This window comes from Fistularia commersonii, chromosome 4 (genome assembly GCF_037954325.1).
Source record: "Fistularia commersonii isolate RoL2024-O1a breed Wild chromosome 4, RoL_Fcom_v1.0, whole genome shotgun sequence".
Taxonomy (NCBI): Eukaryota; Metazoa; Chordata; class Actinopteri; order Syngnathiformes; family Fistulariidae; genus Fistularia; species Fistularia commersonii.
The window spans coordinates 16,616,357-16,638,148 of NC_141287.1; the positions used below are offsets into that span (position 1 = coordinate 16,616,357).

The following is a 21,792-nucleotide window of genomic DNA, read 5'->3' on the forward strand; positions in this document are numbered from 1 at the left end:
AATGTTAATATTGATGCTACCTGGTGAGGGCAGTGACCCGGTCCCTCAGATGACTTATTGAGTGGAATCACAGGGTTTTATTTCACCAGACTATGAAACTCAGTGGGTCAAGCAAACAAAGTGGGAGGTCATTGATTATATCTGGAGTGCTGTTGACAAAGTGAACACAGTCGATGTGCAACGCAGGATTCACATGTTGGATCATTGAACGAATCTAAGATCCATGTGTAAACTGTTCAGCCAATGTAATGTGTTATTTTACTGTTTAAAAGAGAAGGTTTACATTTAATTCACCAAATATTGCACTGATAATAATGTTAATTTTTATATCAATATCATCAAACAAGTTCAATTTATTTGAGTTTGCAGCTTTTACGTTTTTTTTAGACAACAGCATGCCTCTTTCCATAGTAAACGGGAGACTTGAATCCTAAAATCATACGAACAGTTTCTTCAGTAGCTGAAAAAAGGAAAAGAATATCTTGCTAATGCCTTTTGTTATTTAGCCTGTCATGTAAGCAGTCCTAACCTTGAATTAATGATTCATAACCACTGGGTTCTCCATTATTACAGCCAAGGCTAGGATGCTACCAGCATGAAGATGATTTCATCAGGCTTTACAATATCTGTACTGCAGTAACATATAAACTAAGATAATTAGAAAATAAGGTTCTTTTTAAATGTATGATGTTCATACAGTAAAGTTGCTTTTTAATTTAGTGCAGTAATCATATTCAAACACAAGACTTATGCCTACATAATATATCAGTGTTCAGAACTTCATCAGTTTCCCACTTTTCTCACACAGTAGCCTTCATGATTGCTGTGCAGTTGCTATGGCAACACTCATTTTCTTGCTTCTCTCAGAACTCACAAAGCAGCTTCCCTAAACCTTAATGAATGATGGAAAGTTGTTTCAGGCTTCAACACAATTATACGCCGCATATAAATTTCTTTTCATAGGCTGCCGAACTAAAACTTGATTACATAATCAGTGGTGCTGCTTTACATATTAAAACAACAATAATATTATACTGTGATATGCAGCTGTGGGGGAGAAATGGCTGGAATTACCATATGAGGATTAATATTATTGATTACTTTGTAATCCCCGTGTTTCAAGCATAAAAGATCAGTTTGATGAGTCATGCAGCTTATTTTATTAGCTATATCAAATATTGGTTACTGAAAATTTCTCACATTGTGGTATTAAATTGATTAGTAATGTGATTTTACGCCATCAATCTGCATATTAAGATTTATACTGTCTCACCTCAGACTTTGATGTTTATTGTCTGACCACAAGCGCAGTGGTCCTCTTTTTGAAGCCACTCTTTTCCCTCCTTTTATTAGGTGAGATCCAGCTAATGGATTCGCTATGCAACATGGTGAAGTCCATTATCATGCATTGATGGAAACCCAGTGTCAGATCATGACTGTGTCACCTCAGGCCACCTGCCGATCCATAGCGTATGTCATCACCTTGACATATGGGCTCAGTGAGTGGAGAATTTTATTTTTCTATTCTACCTTTGATCTGATGTGGGGCAAATGCATTCTGGATTATTTTTATCAATTTTTTGTGAGAGGAAAAAAAAAGAAAAAAGAAGGATTGTGTCTTGCTTTCATAACTCAAATCTAATATTTGCCTGTGATCATAAATCCAGGCCATAAGCAACCACATTGTTTTCTACCTTTTACAAAACAGGACACGAGGAAATCAAGTAAATGTAGTATCCAGTCAATTTTATTGATGTACAGCCTGTAAACAACCTTTTTCCATGAAAAACATTGAAGAAAGGAATTCTTCACCACAGTATGTCAGGAGTGCAAGGACTATTAGCTGCTCCATACCATGAATGTTACGCAGGTCAGTCCGTCACCACTGAATCCATCTACAGACATGTGTCACCATCCAGTAACAACACAGCAAGTGAAGGGTCACAGTCCACAGCTAAGGTGGAAGAAGTATACAGAAAGATATTTCTTATAAACATAAGCTTTCCTCCATTACAATAAATATTTCATCAGACTAAATCTACAAAACTCTAAATCCATACCAAAGAGGTCTTGAAAATAAATATTGTGGATATGAGCGTATGACAACACTGTAATGTCGTGCATGTTCACAGTTTGTAGGCTGACTTTTACCCCTGCTCACGCCAATCAGTATACTTAGCCAGTAAAATATATGGCAGTTTATGCGATTAATTATTCTAAAGATAAAGAACGATTTCCAAAACATTTGAATTACTTTATGCTGATTTTGGTTCATGTCAGTAGTCAGTTAATTTGATATATAATACATGTAGAGGAAGGGAGAACAAGAAGTTGTATTGTTGGATGCCTGTCCGTAAGGTAGAAAATCTCAGACTGTGCTTTCGTCTCTGAAAGCCAGCAATCCTTGAAATAAAAGAGAAGCAATCATCTCACCAAATCTTTAAGGCCTCAGTTATTTCATAAAAACGCAGGATCCAGTTTTTCCTTCTGAGTTCATTCGCAATCCTGCTAATGTTTAAAGGATGTATCAGCTTGTATATTTTGATAATATTTTGTGTTGGAGCTTTTGTGTCTATAGTACAATACAAAACAGCCCTAAACCTCATTGATAAGAAATACCTCTTCTTGCAATCACAAAAAGTCTCAGAGGCTCTGACTAAGCTACCTTACAATTACAAATCTGTGGAATGTCACTTTATTCCTTGGTTCAACTAACGTCAAGGCATAATTGATTCAAAAACATTTGGTCCGTCTTTTCCAGAGATTTACTAAGCCTTGAGTTAGAACAGTTTTTTTTTTCCAGATTATTCGGAAAATATTTTGAAGCAGTACAACAAAAAAGCATCTTTGTCTCAGGAGTTAGAACACGAGCATTACTGAATGATGCATGGACATTGTACATTGTCCCTGAAACAACACCGATGTTGCACCGCTCAATGCATTTCTCAATCTGAGAAATGAGAAATATGATGTTACATGTCAACAGTAAAGCGTCTACTTTTTGTGGATGTCCTCATGCCGGATGATCTTGTAGGTGACCCAGTAGAAGACATTGAAGATGAGGAAGGCCAGAGGAAAGGCAGCCCTGGAGATTGTGTCTATCCTCTTGGCTCTGTCCACAAACTTCTTCCTCATGGTGTCTATGTCTTTTGGGACTGATGGTTGAAGGTTTGGAGCTGGAGAAGCATTCTTAACAGCTGAGCCATCCTTTGCTGGCAGACACTGACTCATATTGTAGCCAGTAAAATTAAAGCGGCTTTCACGCATGTCGTCATCCTGAAATAACAGAAATGGCAGAATGAACTGAGGTTTTCGTGAAGCTCCGGCTCAAATTCCATGCTTTACTTCTTAATTGCAAAAAATCCCAAGATAAACTGATGCCCTCATGATAGACCACTTAGACAGACTGCTAAGGGGATGAATCATAACTCATGAATCATAATAACATTACAACATTTCAATATCTCAACTCAAACAAAGTAATCTGAAGTCACACCAATGGATCTGTGAGGCACAGTGCTGACTGAATAGGAGGTAGCTGAAGAGGTGGAAACCATAGTTTTGGGACCCTTGTGAAATTGCTGAGAATATTGTTATGCTGCTTTAAGAAAAATAATTTTCACCAAAAAAACAAATCCAAATCAAATAGTTTTGTCAGAAATGCTGTTGCTTCAAAATAACACATTAGATGAATAAGACAAATGTTGTGTGGCCAAGATGATGCATATTTTTACTCATGGTAGGTTTGCAGATATTTGGTGTTAGCGGTAGTCACAAAATTTGGTGTAAATAAAGTTGAGCAAAAATGCATTTTTAAATGTTATTTGACAATCCATCAAAAACAAGATCAGGCATCAAAGCTAGTAGAAAAAGTTATTAAGATTCATTCTCTGGAGACATCAGGCAGCAGTTGTCACTGCTGTCCTGCCTTTGCTTTGACTAAAAGTTTGATCATCCGAACTGAGGGTTCACCTTGTGATTCCTCCTTTGTCTCCGCCTCAAGCGCAGGAACTCTTTCTGTTGCCTGGAGACAAAATTAACCCCAGCGTATTCTAGCAATGCAGCAAATACAAAGAGCAGACACACAGCCATCCAGATATCAATGGCTTTCACATAAGAGACCTGAAAGTCAGAGCAAAACAGATTTATTTTTGTTAGAGTTTCCAAACATGAGATTGTAAGCTAGCAGTGCAAACAGAAACTGGGCTCTGACAAGATATCGGTTGATCTTTTTTTTTTTCTTTTTTCCCAATTTGATTCAGAGAATAGCTGGCGCAGATGATCTGCAGTGGACTTCTCCTTTTGTTATCCCCATTTATTGCCATACCCATGATGCTTGAAAACTATAACCCTTAAATTCCTGTAATTGGAAATGAGGCTCTGTAAAAGCGACTGCATGGCCGAATTCAGGGGAAATTAACTACTGCCCTAATTACAAATCAAAGCAGACCCTATATCAGTTAGAGATATAAGTTTGTTCCTCCGCTTCTGTTCAGTTTCTCTTTGAAAACAGGATGAAGATGAAAGCTTTCCCCTGCTCATCGGTGTGACCTCGTCCACTCGTGACAGCTGATTAGCATGTGAGACAAAACAACTCAGCTCTTTGAGGGCACTTAAGGCATATTGAGTTATTGTGTTCTTAGATAGCTAGTCTCTCAAAGGCCTCTCTTAAATATTTATTAGTATAGGTGCTCTTTTATGTACGAATATCTGACAAGCTATGGACCCTCTGTATTCATCCGAGAGTGATTGATCATCAGCATCCAACGCTCAGTGCATGGCAGATCATCCACAATTTTTACCCTGATTCTATAAGAGTGAGCTGCATCACTTCTGATGGTGATGTATGTATTTGAAATTGTGCTGAAAGGCCTGGCCAGGTATGTTAATCAGCTTCGGCATAGGGTTGTCTTGTCCTATAAGTGTTATAATTGCAGACTGAAGAAAGACAAACACTGGCTGCAATGAGTGCTTCAAGCAGTCAGTGATAAAATAGAATTTATTAATTCTCTTCGCTTCCTAAGTGCACCACATAAACCCATTTAAGTTCTCACGGCATGGCTATTTACAGGAGACCTACAAGAGCTGAATGCCCCATTTGTTATTCTTTCTTCTGTTCTAAAGTGCAGTTCGGCTCACGGTAACGGTATAACACAGAGTGTTTATTCAAAGGGATAGTTCACCCCAGTATACTAAAAATTAATATATATATTCATTTATTTATGTGTATTTGTATACAAACACATCAATCTATTAATATGCATACACACATGAATAATAAATACTTATACTGTCCATTTATATATGTACAGTATATATGCGTATATATACATATACGCATATATCCAGGAGGATATCAATGAAATAGATAATATCATTAAGCAATGGCACAATATAATCGGCATGGGTGTGTGGGAAATCAAAGTGGTGAACATGTGTGTACTAACAAATTCATGTTTACATGCAGCTGTGAGGAGGGATATTGAACTGTGACGTGCAGTAAAATAATTTGTCTTTCAGTGCGTGCGCGCAAGCACATACAGACACACACTCTTCAGATATAGTTAATGATTTAATCATACTTGACCCTCTTTACTTTAAATGGAGCAGCTGCTCAGGTTTTTTTAAACAACTTGCATCTTTCAGTGCTGAGCATTGTAGTTGCTGAACTTGTTCAGTTTTGCAGGATTTTACTAAACTCAGGATTTTACTCATTTTACTAAAATGAGAGGATTTAAAGATTTCTGGTGATATTGTCAATCTGGGTGTAGTAGATATAGAATAGTGATCATCAACACATCACTTATCTACTCTCAACTGCATAGATCAACTTTGAAAATCATTTAACAGCCATCAAAGAGCAGCAATATCTCCCTCTCAAACGATGAAAATGTCCCAACATCCCTATCTGAAACATTTAAAACTGATCTTTTATGTCTGAGAGTTAAACCCTAATTTCTATGGAATAATTTCATTCATAACTGCAGTCAATTTTGGGTTTGGTGCAGATTCTAGGAAATATATATGCACCTTCCTTATGAGACAGAGTTTTGCGACTTTGGCTTCTGTGGAAAAGTACCACTTGATTTGCACTTTTTATTAGTGTTAAAAAGTGCAAATCATTTCACACTCCCAACTCCACTATCAATAACAGTCATTGCTCTTAAATTAAGCCCTCAGTCGTTTGATTGTCACGTAACATATAACCGTAAAGGCATTTATGTTATTAGTTCATTAATGTATCTGAGGAATTAAATTAGATTTTAAATTATATCAGCTGCTTTATTTTGTATTTTTAACCTTTATATGGCTTGTTTCTGAAGAATTGCTGACAAATGTTTTCAAATGCAAGCTATGTGGGAGACATTTTGTACCCATTATTATGTGCTCCATTTGTGCTTTGTTCACATCAACTTTTTGTAGAAAACAAAAGGTTTACCTTTGGAAGAGAAGCCCTCGAGCCGGAGCTTTGGGTGGTCATGGTGAGCACAGTGGTGATACCGAGTGCCACTCTGGCAGGAGCAGCATCCATGTTGATCCAAAAAGACACCCATGACAGGATCACAATAAGGAGGGAGGGAATGTACATCTGGATCAAATAGTAGCCCATTTGACGCTCCAGATGGAATTTAACCTCAATGCAGGTAAATTTACCTTTTTATTATGGAGAAAAACAAAGATAGGAGGGAACATTTCAGTTGGAATATTCATTTTTATCAAGTTAATCAGTTCTGTTCTTGTATGTGTATTTGCATGAGTTTGACCTGTGTTGTAGTGTTTGGTACAGTAGCCAAGTTCCTTCTCTTCCCTCATAATGAATTGCGGCAGGGTGAGTCCCTCCGACACCTGCACTGCACCAGACTCCAGCCACTCAAAGATCAAGTCGTTCATGGTGTAGCCAACTGCAGGTTGGAAATAAATGGTGTGTAATCTAATACAGCTGTCAACTGAGAAGAATTAGGTGACAAGATTAGAATAAATTGGTTACTTACAACTTTCCAGCTGCATCGTACATGTTTGGACATCCATGGGAAAGTTCTTCAGGTCCATCGGGCAGGATAGAATAAGTGTCAACCTGTATTGATACAGTAGGCAATGCTTCATGAACAGATTTATCAATACATCTCTTATAACAAACAAAAAGCTGAACACAAAGAAAATAGAATAAAATTAAATAGTGAAAAAAAATCTGAAAATTTTGAGCATAGTCTTTCTCTATTCAACGACAAAATAAATTTTGTGGCGCATATAAACAAAAATTTGAAAACCTTTCCTTCTTACTGGCAAACTAGAAGAAGGGGCTTGCTTGAATATGGTCGCCCAACAGTACCAGACTGTGTTAATCAAGGCCTGAAGTTGAATATTAAATTAGTTTTTCAAATAATTTGCAAGAAAAACTAAATCAGTGGTTGTGTATTCATGACTAGTGTGGAGCACCTCCCCGGGGTGTGTGATTATCTCTTACAGGTCACGTAGGATTCCCTTCAGAAGGTTCCTATCACACTTTCATTACTGCAACTTATTGTCTCTGCAATGTATTATGGTGGTCAGCCCACTCTCTGTGTCATTTCGTCCAAGAATGAAGAGAGTGTAACCACCTTTCATCTCTCCCGCTGACCCACTCCGCCGGCACACCTGACCACCACTCAGCCTTTAGCTGCTTCTTTAATGGACTTAAACATCCTCTGCTCTTTCTTGCATCACTGCAGAGAAATGTAAGTGCTGCTTGGGATTCAAGTCAGATTGAAATTTGATAAAACATGTTTTTAGACCTTGCACCATGTTTGTTCAATTCTTACAATAAAAGAAAAAAAAGACCAAACATTTTTCTTAGACGGAGACCAGCAAGAACCTGAGTTCTATTTTTTTTTCTTTTCATGGATTGTTAATAATACCCTGGAGATTACCTTGCCATCCTGCAATTCTTTTTTTTTAAAAAATCTTCATTGCACATGGTGAAGTATTGCAGCTCATTTCAAATAAGTTATCATAATGAGATGAAATCCATTTAAAACTCTGCTCTTTAGATTGACAGTCATTGATGATTAAAAGGAAGCATAACAGAGGACGCAACGGAACATGTTTGGAGGTAAAGTGCGTTCCTGCGTGGGCTGCATACAAAACACAATTCAATTGCAAAACTACATCACTAAAGATTCTCTGCTGTCCAGGTCATGGTAAATCCAAATGAGTGGAGCCAACGGCCCAGGGGACATTTGCAATGATTGTGGCGTTCTATTGTCCATAAACAGAAATGCATTCTAATCCAGAAAGAAGCTAGAAAAAAAAAAAAATGTTGAAGAATTAAGGCATAGAAACAAGTTCAGGAACATGACCTGTACATTTAAGTTACAAGAAAATATAAATTAGAGAAGAAAATCAAAAGTAAAAATGTACGAAATTGATTTTTTTTTTTTAATTCCTCTACTTATATGATAACCTGTACCTCATTTTGCCAAAAGATACTTTAGGTCTTCATTATTTTCACTCAGTCATCCTCTATACCGCCTACCCTGCACTGAGGGTCGTGGGCGCACTGAAGTGAATCCCCTGCTGTCATCGGGAAAGAGGCAGGGTTCACCATCTGTCAGTCACAGGGCCTCATATAGAGACATGTGAGCGTTCACTCTCTCATTCACACGTCTGGGCAATTTAGACTCTCCAAAGAGACCTATTGCACATTTTTGGATTGAGGGAGGAAACCTGCAGAGAACTCATGGTGCTACATGGAGTACATGCAAACTCCATAAATGAAGCCCCTCAGCTGGTCTTGAATGAGGGAACTTCTTGCTTTGAGGTATAAGCACAAACCACTGCACTGTGGTGCCCGCCCAATTTCTTCATTTTTTTATTCTTTTGTGACCCGAACCCTGAAATATAAAGATGATTTTAGGAAATTGATTTGAGACTTAACATGCTCCTACTTTGCTCTTCCGTGATTCAAGCCTTTGTATTTTTGAAATATATCTAATAGAGCTTCAACTCTCCACCTGATGCTGTAAAGGACAGTGCCATCCTTGGAGATCCTCAGCAGCTTGTTGTCTGTTGTGACATCATGGAAGTTGGCTCCCTTCTCATTGGCAAAGAAGAGGTCAGGCTTCCATATGGAGTCAAGCATGGAAGGGTCCAGGTCCAGGGAGGAATCTGGGTATTTACTGTATGCAAGCCGTGGGTCATTCCACTTTTGCCGCAGGAAGATGTTCACTCTGTAATCCTGCAGACAAAACAAACGGCTTTGCATATTTTGCAGTTCAGTCTTGTTATTTGTGAGACAACATGCTGGTGACTGAATGTTGGTCATCCATAATCACTTGTGAAATATGATATTAATTATTTTTGGAAATATGCACATTTCACCTGTTTGATTTTGTAATACATTACAAACAGATCTCAGTGATATGCCAACTTTTTTGAGAAATTAGCCTGTTTGTCAGGATCCATTACAGGTGCTCATCTTTTTTCGGAACAGCAAAATACTATCCAAAAACCAGCAGCTTAACTATTGTTTGTCTGTCATTTTTATGCAAAGGTGACAAGCAGACATTCATATTTTGTAAGAATCAGCATCCACATGTGATTGATGTTTTTATGTGTATTTGATGACTGTTGATGGAGTCAGGTGACTGACCCAAAAACAAGCCATTTATTTGCTAGGATAACCCGTGGGAGGAAGGTCTGGAAAAAGCTGGATATCTCCTCGCCTCGGAAAAGGGATCAGAAGCAGAATCTAATAAAAATAATGAGCCTCTCATTTAGACCAAAGTGTAAGAAGGAAAAAGCTTGGTAAGCCTAAAAACACGCTGACAATATATAGGCCATCTCCAAATCTAATATTACCTCCATGCTTGTGCGTAACTACGTAATAATTATTTGAAAACAGGCCGTAGCACAGGTTCATTTTGAAGCTGTCCTGCCTCTGGTTCTGGCTTTTTCCGTTTGGCACTTGTTGTGTGGTCAAGTTTTGTTGTCAGGCACTTCAAATGTGCAGTGCTGTATTTAATGAAGTAATTATGATATTGTATTGACAATAATTCAAGAAAGTTGGCATATATCTGAAAGATGGGATTTCAAATTATAAACAAGAATAACACTCTAAAAAACAGCAATAGTTTTTTTTTTTTTTCTTAAGGCTAATGTATCAAGTTGTTTGAAACTGAAACATAAATGAAATTCTTAAATAGCCCCATCATATACAAACTATCATGTCATAAAAGAAAAATTATGTAAGGGATGAAATGTAAGAATGGCTTTCAACGCACATCTGGCAAGTTCTATATCATCCAGCAATGCTGTCATCCAGCTGAGCTGAAATTAAACCAATCTGTTGTCATTAGGGTAAAAAAAATGCTTCAATTAAAAAAATAAAAAACTTACAAAAAACTTTTCAAATTAATCATCATTTTAGAGCCATAAAAGAAGCTAAATGATGCATTTATTGGATGTAGCTAGAAGTAAACCAAGTGTCACAGAGCAGAGTGTCATGATGATGACAAGCTCTTGTGTTGTTTGACATTTCATCAGCATATTGGCGGTTCCAAATATTTTCATTTGTGTCTTAAGCCGTGTAATTCCCTGGCACTTTTATGAACTCCGGTTCTGACACAAATTAACACCCTCCATTCACGATCTAAGTAGTTATTATCACTCATTAGGAACTGTTTGATGATGAGTGTAAATGGCAGCATCACAGGTTTTATATCTTTATGCTGCTGGCAGTTTGTTGTTGTCATACATTGTAAATCAGCTTCTGTGGGAGCTCCAACCCCCCACCCACAGTTATTGGCTTCACTTAAAAGGATTTACAAGTTGGGATTTATTTTATGAATTATTAACATGGCCTAATACTTGTACGGGGGGCGGGGGGGAGGTGAAGGCATGATGGCAGCAAAAATGCTTGTCTTTTGCTGTCTGACACTATCATATTTGATTGACACCATGTGTAAACTCTGGATCCGCCAACTGCTTCTCTGATGGCAAAACAAGTAGGAATGGATGAAAAAATAAAGAAGTCAAATTTTTACAGACAGGATGATGGAGTTTTAACTCCAGAGCAGGGCTTTAGAGCACCACTCACCATTGTAGTTTCTGCTATAGAACCAAAGCTGTTGATAAATATGTTGCAGGTAACATTTACTGGTGGACCTGCAAGTTGAGGGACAGATAACACATTGACACAGTGTAGCGACATCAGCCAGAGCACTCACCATAGTCGTCTCTGTGACAGAGCCGAAACTGTTGATAAAAATATTGCATGTAACGTTTACAGGGGGACCTGTGAAATGGAATGACAATGACATGAGAGGAAAAAACCTTAAAACCATCTGGACTAGGGACGTTTCTTAATCAGTTTACATGCTGCTGCTTCACTGTACTGTGCACATTGACAAGCAAAAACAACTAAAAAAAACATGCAGGCAGCCATGTTTTTAAAGACAGATATCAACGTCATACTAGATCTGATCATTTACAGTTAAAGAGCCCTGACAGGGTCATGCTCTGAATTATTTTTTCAAAAATCACATCTCTGTCATATTATATTGTTCTGTGTTTCAAAGTAATTCTCCCCTCCCCAAAATATTGCCCCTTTCTTCCATTTTGCATTAGCATCTGTACAGTACAGTGTTTCTGGACTCAATGTTGTGTCCATGCTATTTCGATTGTGTTACAATATCAGTCGTCTGATAATTATGTATTCCACTTTTTGTTACCTAGTCTTTATTGTGTATATTATTGACCGACTGTTTGAATTGAGGTCTAAAGGAAAGGAAATGAGGATCTATTTCCAATGTTTTGATAAAGGATTTTGCATTTGGGGGTGATACCATTAGATAATTATAGTGTTGTACTTGATAGACGTATACAGTGATGCCTTTCATACTTGTGTGGTGATCTTCAGAACTTTGAAGGGTTCCCCCCCCCCACTCCCCTTTATTCACTGACAAGGGATGCATGCAGTCAGGAGCGAATTCATGCACACACAGACATGCTAGTATTGTTAGTTCATGTATCCAATCATAGCATTTTTTCACCCGGCAGAGTGAGTGTAACCAGCATGCGCTAATGAACAGTGTCATTTTTACTCTGCAGAGCGAACAGAAATGTCTTTGCGAGGCTCGGCAGGTTATGCCATTTCAAGTCACAGTAAATCTTTCCTCTCTGTGTGATAAGTGAAGTTGTAAGCCCTTCCCGTACCCTTTCCCTTCGCTTTCCTCATCAATATTGTATCAGACTTGGTATTATTATTTGCCTCAGTTTGTCGTCAGGTAGCTACATTTAACAGCGGAAGCAGAAAAAATAAAGCGGCACCTTCTCTCACAACAAACTCAGCAAGGAAATCTAGGTCAGCCTTCAGAAATTCAACATTCTCATCAAAGTATGACTAGGGGGGTTCACATCTGTTTCTATAATGCAGTGGGTTCACGTAAAAATGTGAATTGTTTCTAGTTATAGGGTGAGAGGGAGTTGCTGGAACTCTTTATCTGCCCTTAAATAAACCAGAGCACACATTTCATTTCATATAAAGCTGTGTATAATCTTTTTGAGGTTGTCCTTTCTGATTTAAGAACAAACACCTTCAGTTTGGGAGTCCCATAAAAATGCCAGCTGGTGTCAAACAAGCTGTCCTTTCAAGTCCATTTCAGCAATGTTGTCAACAATCATCCCAGATGGATCCAGAAGGTGTGCGCCGTGGTCGCTCTGTGCCGAGGCTGATCAATCGTTTTGCTTTTCTGTCTTGATGCTCAATATCCCGAACTCAAAACAAATCCCTCCCCACCTGACCCAGCTTAGATCGGGCCCGGGCCCCAGTGGGCCGGCCTCTCCTCATGCCGCTCCGCTTCAGTGACAGATGCTCCGTGTGTCTCTGGTATCACAGCAAAACAACACGGGAGGTCGGCAGCCTGCAGCCTCGCCACTGGGGCACTATCAATCATTGGATTTGACATGGTGGCATTCTCTGTCAACTGCAAGCACTTGTTATACACCGGGATGATCTCTGATATTTGCAAACTTTTCATTCTTTTTAATTTTTAATGGAAATATTGATTATATCTGAATTCACTTTAACAAATGATATCAAGCTGGCGAGAGGAGGTTGTTCTCGATCCACTTGCTGTCAGGAGAGCTGTGCTGCTCTCAGACAACGTGATTGGTTTGCTTTTTAATCACAGGATAGGCAGATGATATCTTCACAACATATTCAGAACCTAATTGGAGATAATGTCAGACTCAAATGTGTTTACAGTTAGAATTCCCTGCAGGATACTAGCCAAAAGTGGTTTTGTGTTCAAAAGAGGGAGTGAGGAGAGGAACACAAACACACAAACCTTTAAAATTGGGTCTTATTCGTGCATCATACCCCGATGTTCGACCCATGAGAGAATCCAGAAAGTCTGACGGGGACATGTTGGAGGAGGACCTGGAATCGTGCTCCTTGGCGTCCACAACTCTGAAACACACAGCAGAAGTCAGACAGGAGTCATTCAGGTTGTCACCTTATAGGGAGTGGGGAGTGATTGACAGGCAGAGATAAAGCAGAAAACACGTCAAGGAACATTCGTTCACTGAGGCATCATGCAGGATTTTGACGGTGTGTTACTACGCAGACGTCACACTGGGATATGAATCCATGAAAACACAGAATCTTAAAAAAAGGACACTCACGATGTGATTCCAGGTTAAAAATAATGCAAAGGCAAGAGTATTGAGTAGAATCAGTCCTGGTTTAAATCAATGGTGTTATTGCTCTAGTTTATAATAATGATAATAATAATAATAATAATAACAACAATGTTACTAATAATGATAGTACTGATAATAATATTATTAATAATAATAATAACAATAATTATTATTATTGTTATAAAACGCCATTCTGGACATTTCTGTTTTGATAGAAAAACTCACCGTCACCAGTTTCACTACTTCCAGTTCATTCTGTAATAACACCTTATTGGAAACATGTGATAATGGATAAGTAAATTGACCTACCTGAAGTTGTTTGTCCCCATTAAATACGACAGTAAAGCTCCCAAAACCATAAGAAAGGAGCGATTCATTCCGGGTGGTGTTCTCATGGACTCTCACTTTTTTATTTCTTCCATATGTTCAGGTTAGTTAAACACATAATCCACACGGAGATATCGCTTTCTTCCTGACCAAGTCGTGGGCGTTTGGATGTTCTTTTGTCACGCAAAAATAAAGGAGACATTCCTTAACGCGGTCACAAATCATAGTTTAGTTTCACGAAACTCTCACTCCTGAAAAAACGATTTCTCTGCGAAGAGGAGGTGCAAAGAGCCGTCAGACGTTCGGGAAGGTGGAACTCGCATCCCCTGGAATATTTCTGCTTTGGCTTGGGCTCAAGTCTTCGCCCCGTGGAGAAAATCCGACGGCCTGTTTTTTTTTGTACTGATGAAGTGAAATCTTTCGCAGGTGGAGGACCATCCTCTGTGGAGGAGTGCGAGCGGAACGCCTTTTCTCATTTCAGCACTTGGACAGCTCTCGTTGGCGTTTGCGCGCAAGCGCAAAGCCTTTAAAAGTGGCGGACGTGTGCTGGTTTTCAATAAGTCAAACGAAACGAGGTAGGCGATCGATACAGAAACTCGGTGAAATACCGGCGTCGATGGCTGTTACATAACGGGGAGTTATCAGTGTTAAATGCTACGGATTGAGCTTGGCGAGATGGGCTCGGTTTCGGTTGGAGTAAACCACCCGGGCGCGCAGCGGCGCGTCCAGGACCGGCGGGCTCAAAATCAAATAGACCACGATTTTCAACGGTGCGTTTGTGATTTGTGCACAAAACTGCGGGCTTATCAACTAAACCGCGCCTCTTGGTGACTGAAATGCACCTGGAGTCAGGAAAAGGTGAATTGAGTCACGAGGAGGTGAATTGAGTTGCAGATCCATGATTCCCGTTTAATACGCAGACGTTTACGCAAATAAACGCCCATCGTGGCCACATCTTTATGTGTTTAGAGCAACAACCTCCTCCTTGATATGAAAAGTGTAAACAAAGGATGCGCCGGCGAGGAGCCTGTGGGAGAGTATTTGGTGCCCCGGTTACCCTGGAAACAGATTTCAGTGGCGCATCATTGGAAATGCTGAAAGGTTGGCCTCCCAGAGCGAGACGGAGGAGAGCCGACTGACAGACACAGACGAGACGACAGGAAATATACTTTAGGCTAAATGCAGCCCACGGGAGGGTAAGAACAGAGATTTATCTTGCCGCGCCAAATAAATCGCAAACATTTTTCAATATACATTTCTGTATGTCGTGTGGAGGATAGAATGGATGCGGACCTGACAGTATGAGGTTGTGGCGGTGAGTGGGCTGCGAGGCCTCCTGGACCACAGGCATGAATGACTCATTCCACATGAATTCACTGGCATGTGCTGTGGAGGAAACGACTATTAAAATGTGGTGTGGAAAACAAGTATTTCATTCACATCAAACCAACTCCGGGCAGGGTGTTGTGAGTTTACTCTGGGCACATCACATGCCTCAATGCTGTGACACGCTCCGGGCCATATTACACTTAGTCTGACACTTGGTTACTGACCAGTTTCCACATCATCTTGGCCTTTTGCAGCCCCGGGACACGTCTTTGTGTTCTTCTCCTTTTTTAATGCTGAGGTCCAAATTACAAGTGTCACATTGTATCTCACAGCGGGGAATGTGTGGCTTGCTCTGGTCTGGGGTTTCAGAGTTTGTGTATCATCAGGGGACACGTGTGCGGCCCGGTCTTTGTTAAACTGCATTAATACTGAATTCTGCCTATGAAATATTCACGATAAGCACATGTACTGCATCCTCATTTTGTTTTTTAATCACCAAAGGGAAAGACGTACATTTCGCTGTGTCATGCATTATTCACATCCCCCAGATTTATGATGACTGTAATGCCTTTCCACTTGATATATGGCAACAAAAAGATTCATACCACAAGTATTTGGTGAAGCCACTTAAATGACTACAGTCTCTATTTGTAATGGCCAAATTCTACTTTGCGTTCAAGACTTTCTTTTTTTTTTTTTTTTTTTTTTTTTAATTTCCTCATCTCAGAGACAGCTGCGGTCGCCTTGTCCGTATAATGACAACCAACCGGAGCATTAAAATGGCAAAAATGGCCATTAGTTTCCATAAGGGGAGACGTTGCGCCAGGTAGGGTCATACAATTAAAGGGGAAAAAGTCAAATCTGGATGTCATTAAGGGGAGAGGGAGAGATTTAGCGTCTCTCTCGCCAAGAAGGGAGAATAAAACAGAACAATCCTTTCTACAAGAGCTGTCTGTCTCATTTATCCAACAGTTTCTGCACAGCCATTAAAATTACAGGCTCCAGACAGGCAATGGTGCTATTTTTTAAAGCTGCCCACACACAACAAAGATTAGTCATTACTGTCTGTTATACTGTAGGGAATTAAGGGTGTATTGTTGTCTAAGGGGATTACCATCACAATTTATTTCTTTAAGACATCTCAGATATATTAATAGTATAGGTTCATAGTTTACATTTGAATATCCCAATCAGGAAGTGTTCATTTTTATTCATTTATTTTTACAACACTATGATATCGTAACATTTTTCTTCCATAAGATGGTAACCAGCTGGCATGTCATCTTTGCGGGCTGTTGTCGTTCATCCCCCATCAGGTAAACTGTCTGGAGAGCTCACCTGGAAACAACACGCAGGATTTACCTCCACGATGCTCACGTTCACTAGTCTGAAGACAATTGAGATCTGCAGAGAATCCATTGCTCCATCGATTCCTTGTATCTTTATTCCACTTAATGACTTTTTCGCCCCATAATTCAACTCATGGGCTGATCCTGTGCCTTGCAAGGATATACAGAAGTAACTTGCAGTGGGAGCTATTTCTGCTTACATGCCGGAGGAAGAATCGAAAGGATTTAATGGGTGGATTCTTGAAGAGAGGGAAGGATTTGTACATTCTCTTGTGCCACAACACCCGGCACAATTATCATAATCTCTCTGTCATTACAAAACGATGCAATTCTGAGGCTTGTATGTGGCACACCAGATTGTGATAAACATTTTAGATACACGCACATTCTGGCTGACATACAAACTAAATAGGATAAATGTTTTAAAGTTTCCTGCTTAGTGTATAGGAGGCATGGAGTGGACTATGGTTGACTGAGCAGCCTAAATGCCCACCAGAGTGCTGCTCCTCCTGTTATCCCTCAGGCCACATGAAGAGAGCAGGGGCGGGCTATTCCAAAACTCATCTGTCAGTCACATCCCTCCTTCATCAGTGGGTGTAACCTGACAGCCACAGATCCTTTCTCCTTCGCTGAGCACTGAAACCCTGCTGATCCCTCGTCTAGATCCCCATACTCCCCATTACCTCCATTCCTGCACTTTTCAGCGCTTGTACAGCTCTTCTCCTGGATCCTCAATGTATGCATCCTATTGAATTCAATTGATTACTTTCTGTTTGTTAAGCAATCACTCCTCAAGCGGGGTTGTGACATGTTCCCACTCAAATTTGCATGTCATATTGCTTCCCCTGAGTTGCAGTTTCCGTGCAGTCGTCCAAATCTAAACCACAGTTTTCCCAGCCCGCTGTCTGCTGCTCCAATGTTGACACTGGCTTACAATTTATCTGTATCTCGCTCGCAGGCTTCTCTCTTGGAGTGTTGTCACTGGAGTTCTGCAGCTGTCAAAATGTTGCAAAAATAGATTAAAGATCGAATGTAATTTCAGTCGCTTAACTACTTCAGATCAGTTGTTCCTTTCAGAAGCGCACAGAAGTATGTTAAGAGACCAATTACACTGGCAGACTGAAGGAGCTTATTTCCTGGCTTTTTTAGATATTTATGTGGGAAATTAATCTCTTATATACAGAGGCTTGAGCTGAATATTAACGTGTTCATATTCCAAACTAATGGTTGGAATATTCTTATGGCAGGGAATGTCGTCTCACGAAGCCGGTTGGAAAGCCTCACCAGGTCTGTCAGAAGAAACAGGGAACTTGAGGGCTCTCTGTACATGAGATGTGATGTGCTTGCACAAACATGGCTTTATGAAAGTGATTATCATGCAGGCTGTCCAATGGAAGAACACATCAAATGACTGCCTGTCACAATACGATGAATTCGGATCTGTAGACACGAGAAGTATCCTGAAACAGAAAAGCTTGCTTTTTCATCCAATGGTGCTACTAAACTTTGATACCACAAACTAATTGTTATTTTTTCAGATTATAAGAAGTCCTTGAAGAGGAAGGGGTTCATTCTGTTCTCTTCCAACCCTTTGCCTCTTTTCGTTTCATCGTTTCATCTTCTCTATTTTTAAACTGTTTTCAGGCATCATCACTTTTTATCATTTCACACGTTATTCAAAAATATCATATTACATACTCATATACATTATTCCCTTGTTTATAACCTGACAAATTTTTTAACCCAAAAATGAATGTTTTTTGGCAGAATTTATCCTGATTAAATACTAGATCCACTTCATAATGTCTTTCTTGGCAAGATGCAATACTCTCAGTTGTAGAGGCTTTCATTTAAAACACTTCATTTATATAGTCAGTTTCTGATTCTTGTCAAACACAGCAGATGAAAGTGGTATAGGTACTGTGCTTTCAGAAAAAGGGGAAAAACAATTCTAAGGTTGAATTAAATACATTGGTCTTTTACCACTCCTATCTATTCTGTTTGATATGCTGTCCTCTGTGACTTCCATGGATTTCACGAGAAAAAATAAACAATAAATAATGTATGATATGTTTATTAACCATTGGTTGGAGCTTATGGTGTGAAAAAATGTAGTGGGTTTTGTTGTTTATATGAAATGGTTCTTATGCCATCCAGAAAATGACAAACCTCTATCCATTGCTGTAAATATTATGTCCCTTATAAAAGAAATGTAACTGATTTCAATTGTTCAATATAAAGAATAAATCATCTCATATTTGTAATATGTGGTTGAATGTTTTTCCAAAATAAAGATTTGTAATAAAATTTCAAAAATAATAATTTAAAGTTGAGTGATTTAATATTGTGTATTTTAGATTAGACAGTAGAGTCATATCAGCCGGTGGTGAGAAATGGTTGGAGACGTTGCCTTGACAGCTGTCTGGTCTTAAACACTGGGCGGCTCCTCTCCTATTAAATCTGACCAGCTACTTGTCTTCCTGATCCCAAAAAGAGACACATTCCCTGTTTTTTTTTAAATTAACATCTATATATCACATCGTGCTGGAACAATTTCTATGCGCCATGACTTCAGTAAAGTGCACTTTACAAATTAAAAAATGACATCAGAAAAAGAGAAGGAAAGCCTTCATCGTAACACAATGAAATTTATCTGCTGCATTTTGTCCAGCCGTTATAAGCGGTGAACCAATTCCAAAAATCTTTTATGGCAACAAGAGAATTAGACCCGAACATGCTTGTCTCATGCACACCTGTGGTGGCTTGGTTGCATGGCAACAGTCATTGAACATTGTGTTGCTTCCATCCATGATGAGTATTATGGACAACCCAATGCCAAACGGAGAAGACTGTGACTATCAATAGTTAACATAACGCTTTAGCAGCTGGTTTCTCTGGTTTATTTTACTCACCAGTCTAATCCGTGTGAAAATTCAGACACAGTCTTTTTCAAATGTTCACAGACTATGTAGGAGACAAATAAATGGCTCTCTAATTTTGAATGCTCGAGCAGAAACAAATGAAACCACTATGACCTTAGTCTGCTTTTCATTCATTTTTCTTCCTGCTAGAAAGCACCCAACCTTGTACCTTTAATGAGACAAAATCGCAAGGTGACAGTATCACTATATCATATTTAACACAACCTTTCCCTTATTGCCTCAGACAATAAATTGTATTGATTGTAACGGTAAGAGTCTGCCAGTTTTTCAGCAGTTTCTGATCACTCTCTGGGGTGTCGTCATTAAGTGGACGTTAAAAACGAGGATCCCTACCATGAAGTTCCCTCGGGGAGATGGAACAATCTGGTTTTATACTTATCACCGTTTTGAAATGTCTAATTAGAATGGTGGAGTTTTATTAGAACCGCTTCAACAAAATCTGAAATCCAGCTATAACTTTGCAAACATGGTTTCCCTTAAGCTGCCAGACAGACATATTTATCTTCAAATGAAGTTTTATAGCATATTTGCACTGTAGCGTGATTGAACAATTCTCAAGGAGTAGATTTGCAAGAATCCTTAAATGTTTTTGATGATGAAAATAAAGGCGAAGGGATTTGTGGCACCTTACCCAGCTCTTCTTCAGGTCAATAAAACCAATAAAACCAACTTAAAATGTATGCCTGTTCAAATACTCTTTATCAACAAGAGCTATTATTCTAATTGTTTATAATTTTAAGGCAAAATGTATCCATTTCTTATGTACTTTATTGTGCAATTAATTGAACACGACCATTCTTAGAGTACCACAAAGAAGGTTTTATATGAAGCAGAAAATAATGACCACGATATTAATAAGATATATTTGTCTCTTTTATCTTTTTTTTTTAATCTGTTTTTGATTAAACTCATTTGATTGATAATCACAATCACGTACCTCATCTTGAAAATGAAAGCACTAATGGAGAAAAGTACTGTCAGAGCTGTCACATGCATGATTAGACTTATAATGAATAATTTTCATGATAAATAAAATGAAAAGCCATTTGCCTTTGAGTAATACAATAATAAACACACATTATTAGAAGATGAAAGAAAATAATGACATTAGTTAGCCATTTTTATCCACTGTCTGGACTTCAAACTGAGTGTAGACTGCCACAAGGTCAACTTCAATTTCTAATTTGCTTCTATCTAAATTGTGTTCATCAGCTAATATATTCAGCACCTCACTACATGGCTGCAAGCAGGACTTATGAAAAGTGGCTGAAGGAAGGAGTATCAGAGAAGGGGGCCTTGTTTCTCTTGGTGCTTTAAATAATCAATGGGATAAAATTAGGCAAAGCCATACAACTTGTCATCTTCAAAGCAACAAAATCTGAAATGCAGAATGGCTTCCTCTTAGTTTAGAGTTATTTCCATAAGCATATAAGGTGTAAAGAGCACAGATGAGCATATTTTAATTTCACCTAAAGTGTCAATCATTGTCGCTGGTTGTCACATCATAGCGCCTCTCTTGCTTGTTGGCACCGTTATCACTGGGGAACCATTTTTAGAAAACTGAGGGGCAGTAAACACAGTTTCCATGGAAACATCGCAGAGACACATTGATAAGCGGATTGGAGCAGCTGTATTTCTCTGATGACGAATGAAACCTCAAAAGCCGAGAGGGTTTCAGCTGGCGAACACAATTAAACTCTGCCAATATGCTGGAGAAGAGGGTACCACATAAGCAAGCAAAGGAATCTGTTTGATTTCTCATTATGGAGCAGATAACAAATGACTGTTATCTGGTTTTGCCAAAGCCCCCCTCCAGCTTTGCCTCCTGCCAGCCCAGTGGGTCTGCCTGTGTGTCTGAGAGCAGTTGCAAATGGGCAACAATTTCCAATTAGATTTCACCTTACAAATGGATATATTGATCGGGTGAGGCTGCCCTCATCAAGCTCGAGAGAAACAATCAGGTGCAATTTAATCTGGCGTTTGTCAATAATCTCAAGCACATAAAAAAGGGAATATATATAAATGTGTTTACTAAATATAGAAATAATGCTACGTGCATTATTCTACATGTAATTTTGTGAGTGAACCAATACGTTTTTTTTTTTGTCCAACGCTGACCAGCAAAGAACAAGATTATCAGATCATAAGTATATATAGATCATAAG

The 21,792-nt window shown here is 39.0% G+C and overlaps 1 protein-coding gene across 4 annotated transcripts; it reads right to left on the reverse strand.

Annotated features, from left to right (window-relative positions):
• Window positions 1–1,725: 1,725 nt before the first annotated feature.
• Window positions 1,726–14,655, reverse strand: glra2 (glycine receptor, alpha 2). Of its 4 annotated transcripts, none has more exons than XM_086145603.1 (10): window positions 13,990–14,655; window positions 13,326–13,447; window positions 11,205–11,272; window positions 8,991–9,214; window positions 7,599–7,703; window positions 6,993–7,075; window positions 6,765–6,902; window positions 6,440–6,654; window positions 3,973–4,122; window positions 1,726–3,276 (listed from the first exon to the last, which is right to left on the reverse strand). In XM_086145603.1, the coding sequence occupies exons 1-10, from the start codon at window positions 14,073–14,075 to the stop codon at window positions 2,995–2,997; spliced, it is 1,473 nt and encodes a 490-aa protein (XP_086001729.1). In that variant the 5' UTR covers window positions 14,076–14,655; the 3' UTR covers window positions 1,726–2,994. The 4 variants fall into 4 exon arrangements, with proteins under 4 accessions (XP_086001729.1, XP_086001728.1, XP_086001732.1 ...); XM_086145602.1 differs by lacking the exon at window positions 11,205–11,272 and adding an exon at window positions 11,075–11,142 and having other exon boundaries at window positions 13,990–14,652; XM_086145606.1 differs by lacking the exon at window positions 7,599–7,703 and having other exon boundaries at window positions 13,990–14,653.
• Between the last annotated feature and the right edge of the window lie 7,137 nt (window positions 14,656–21,792).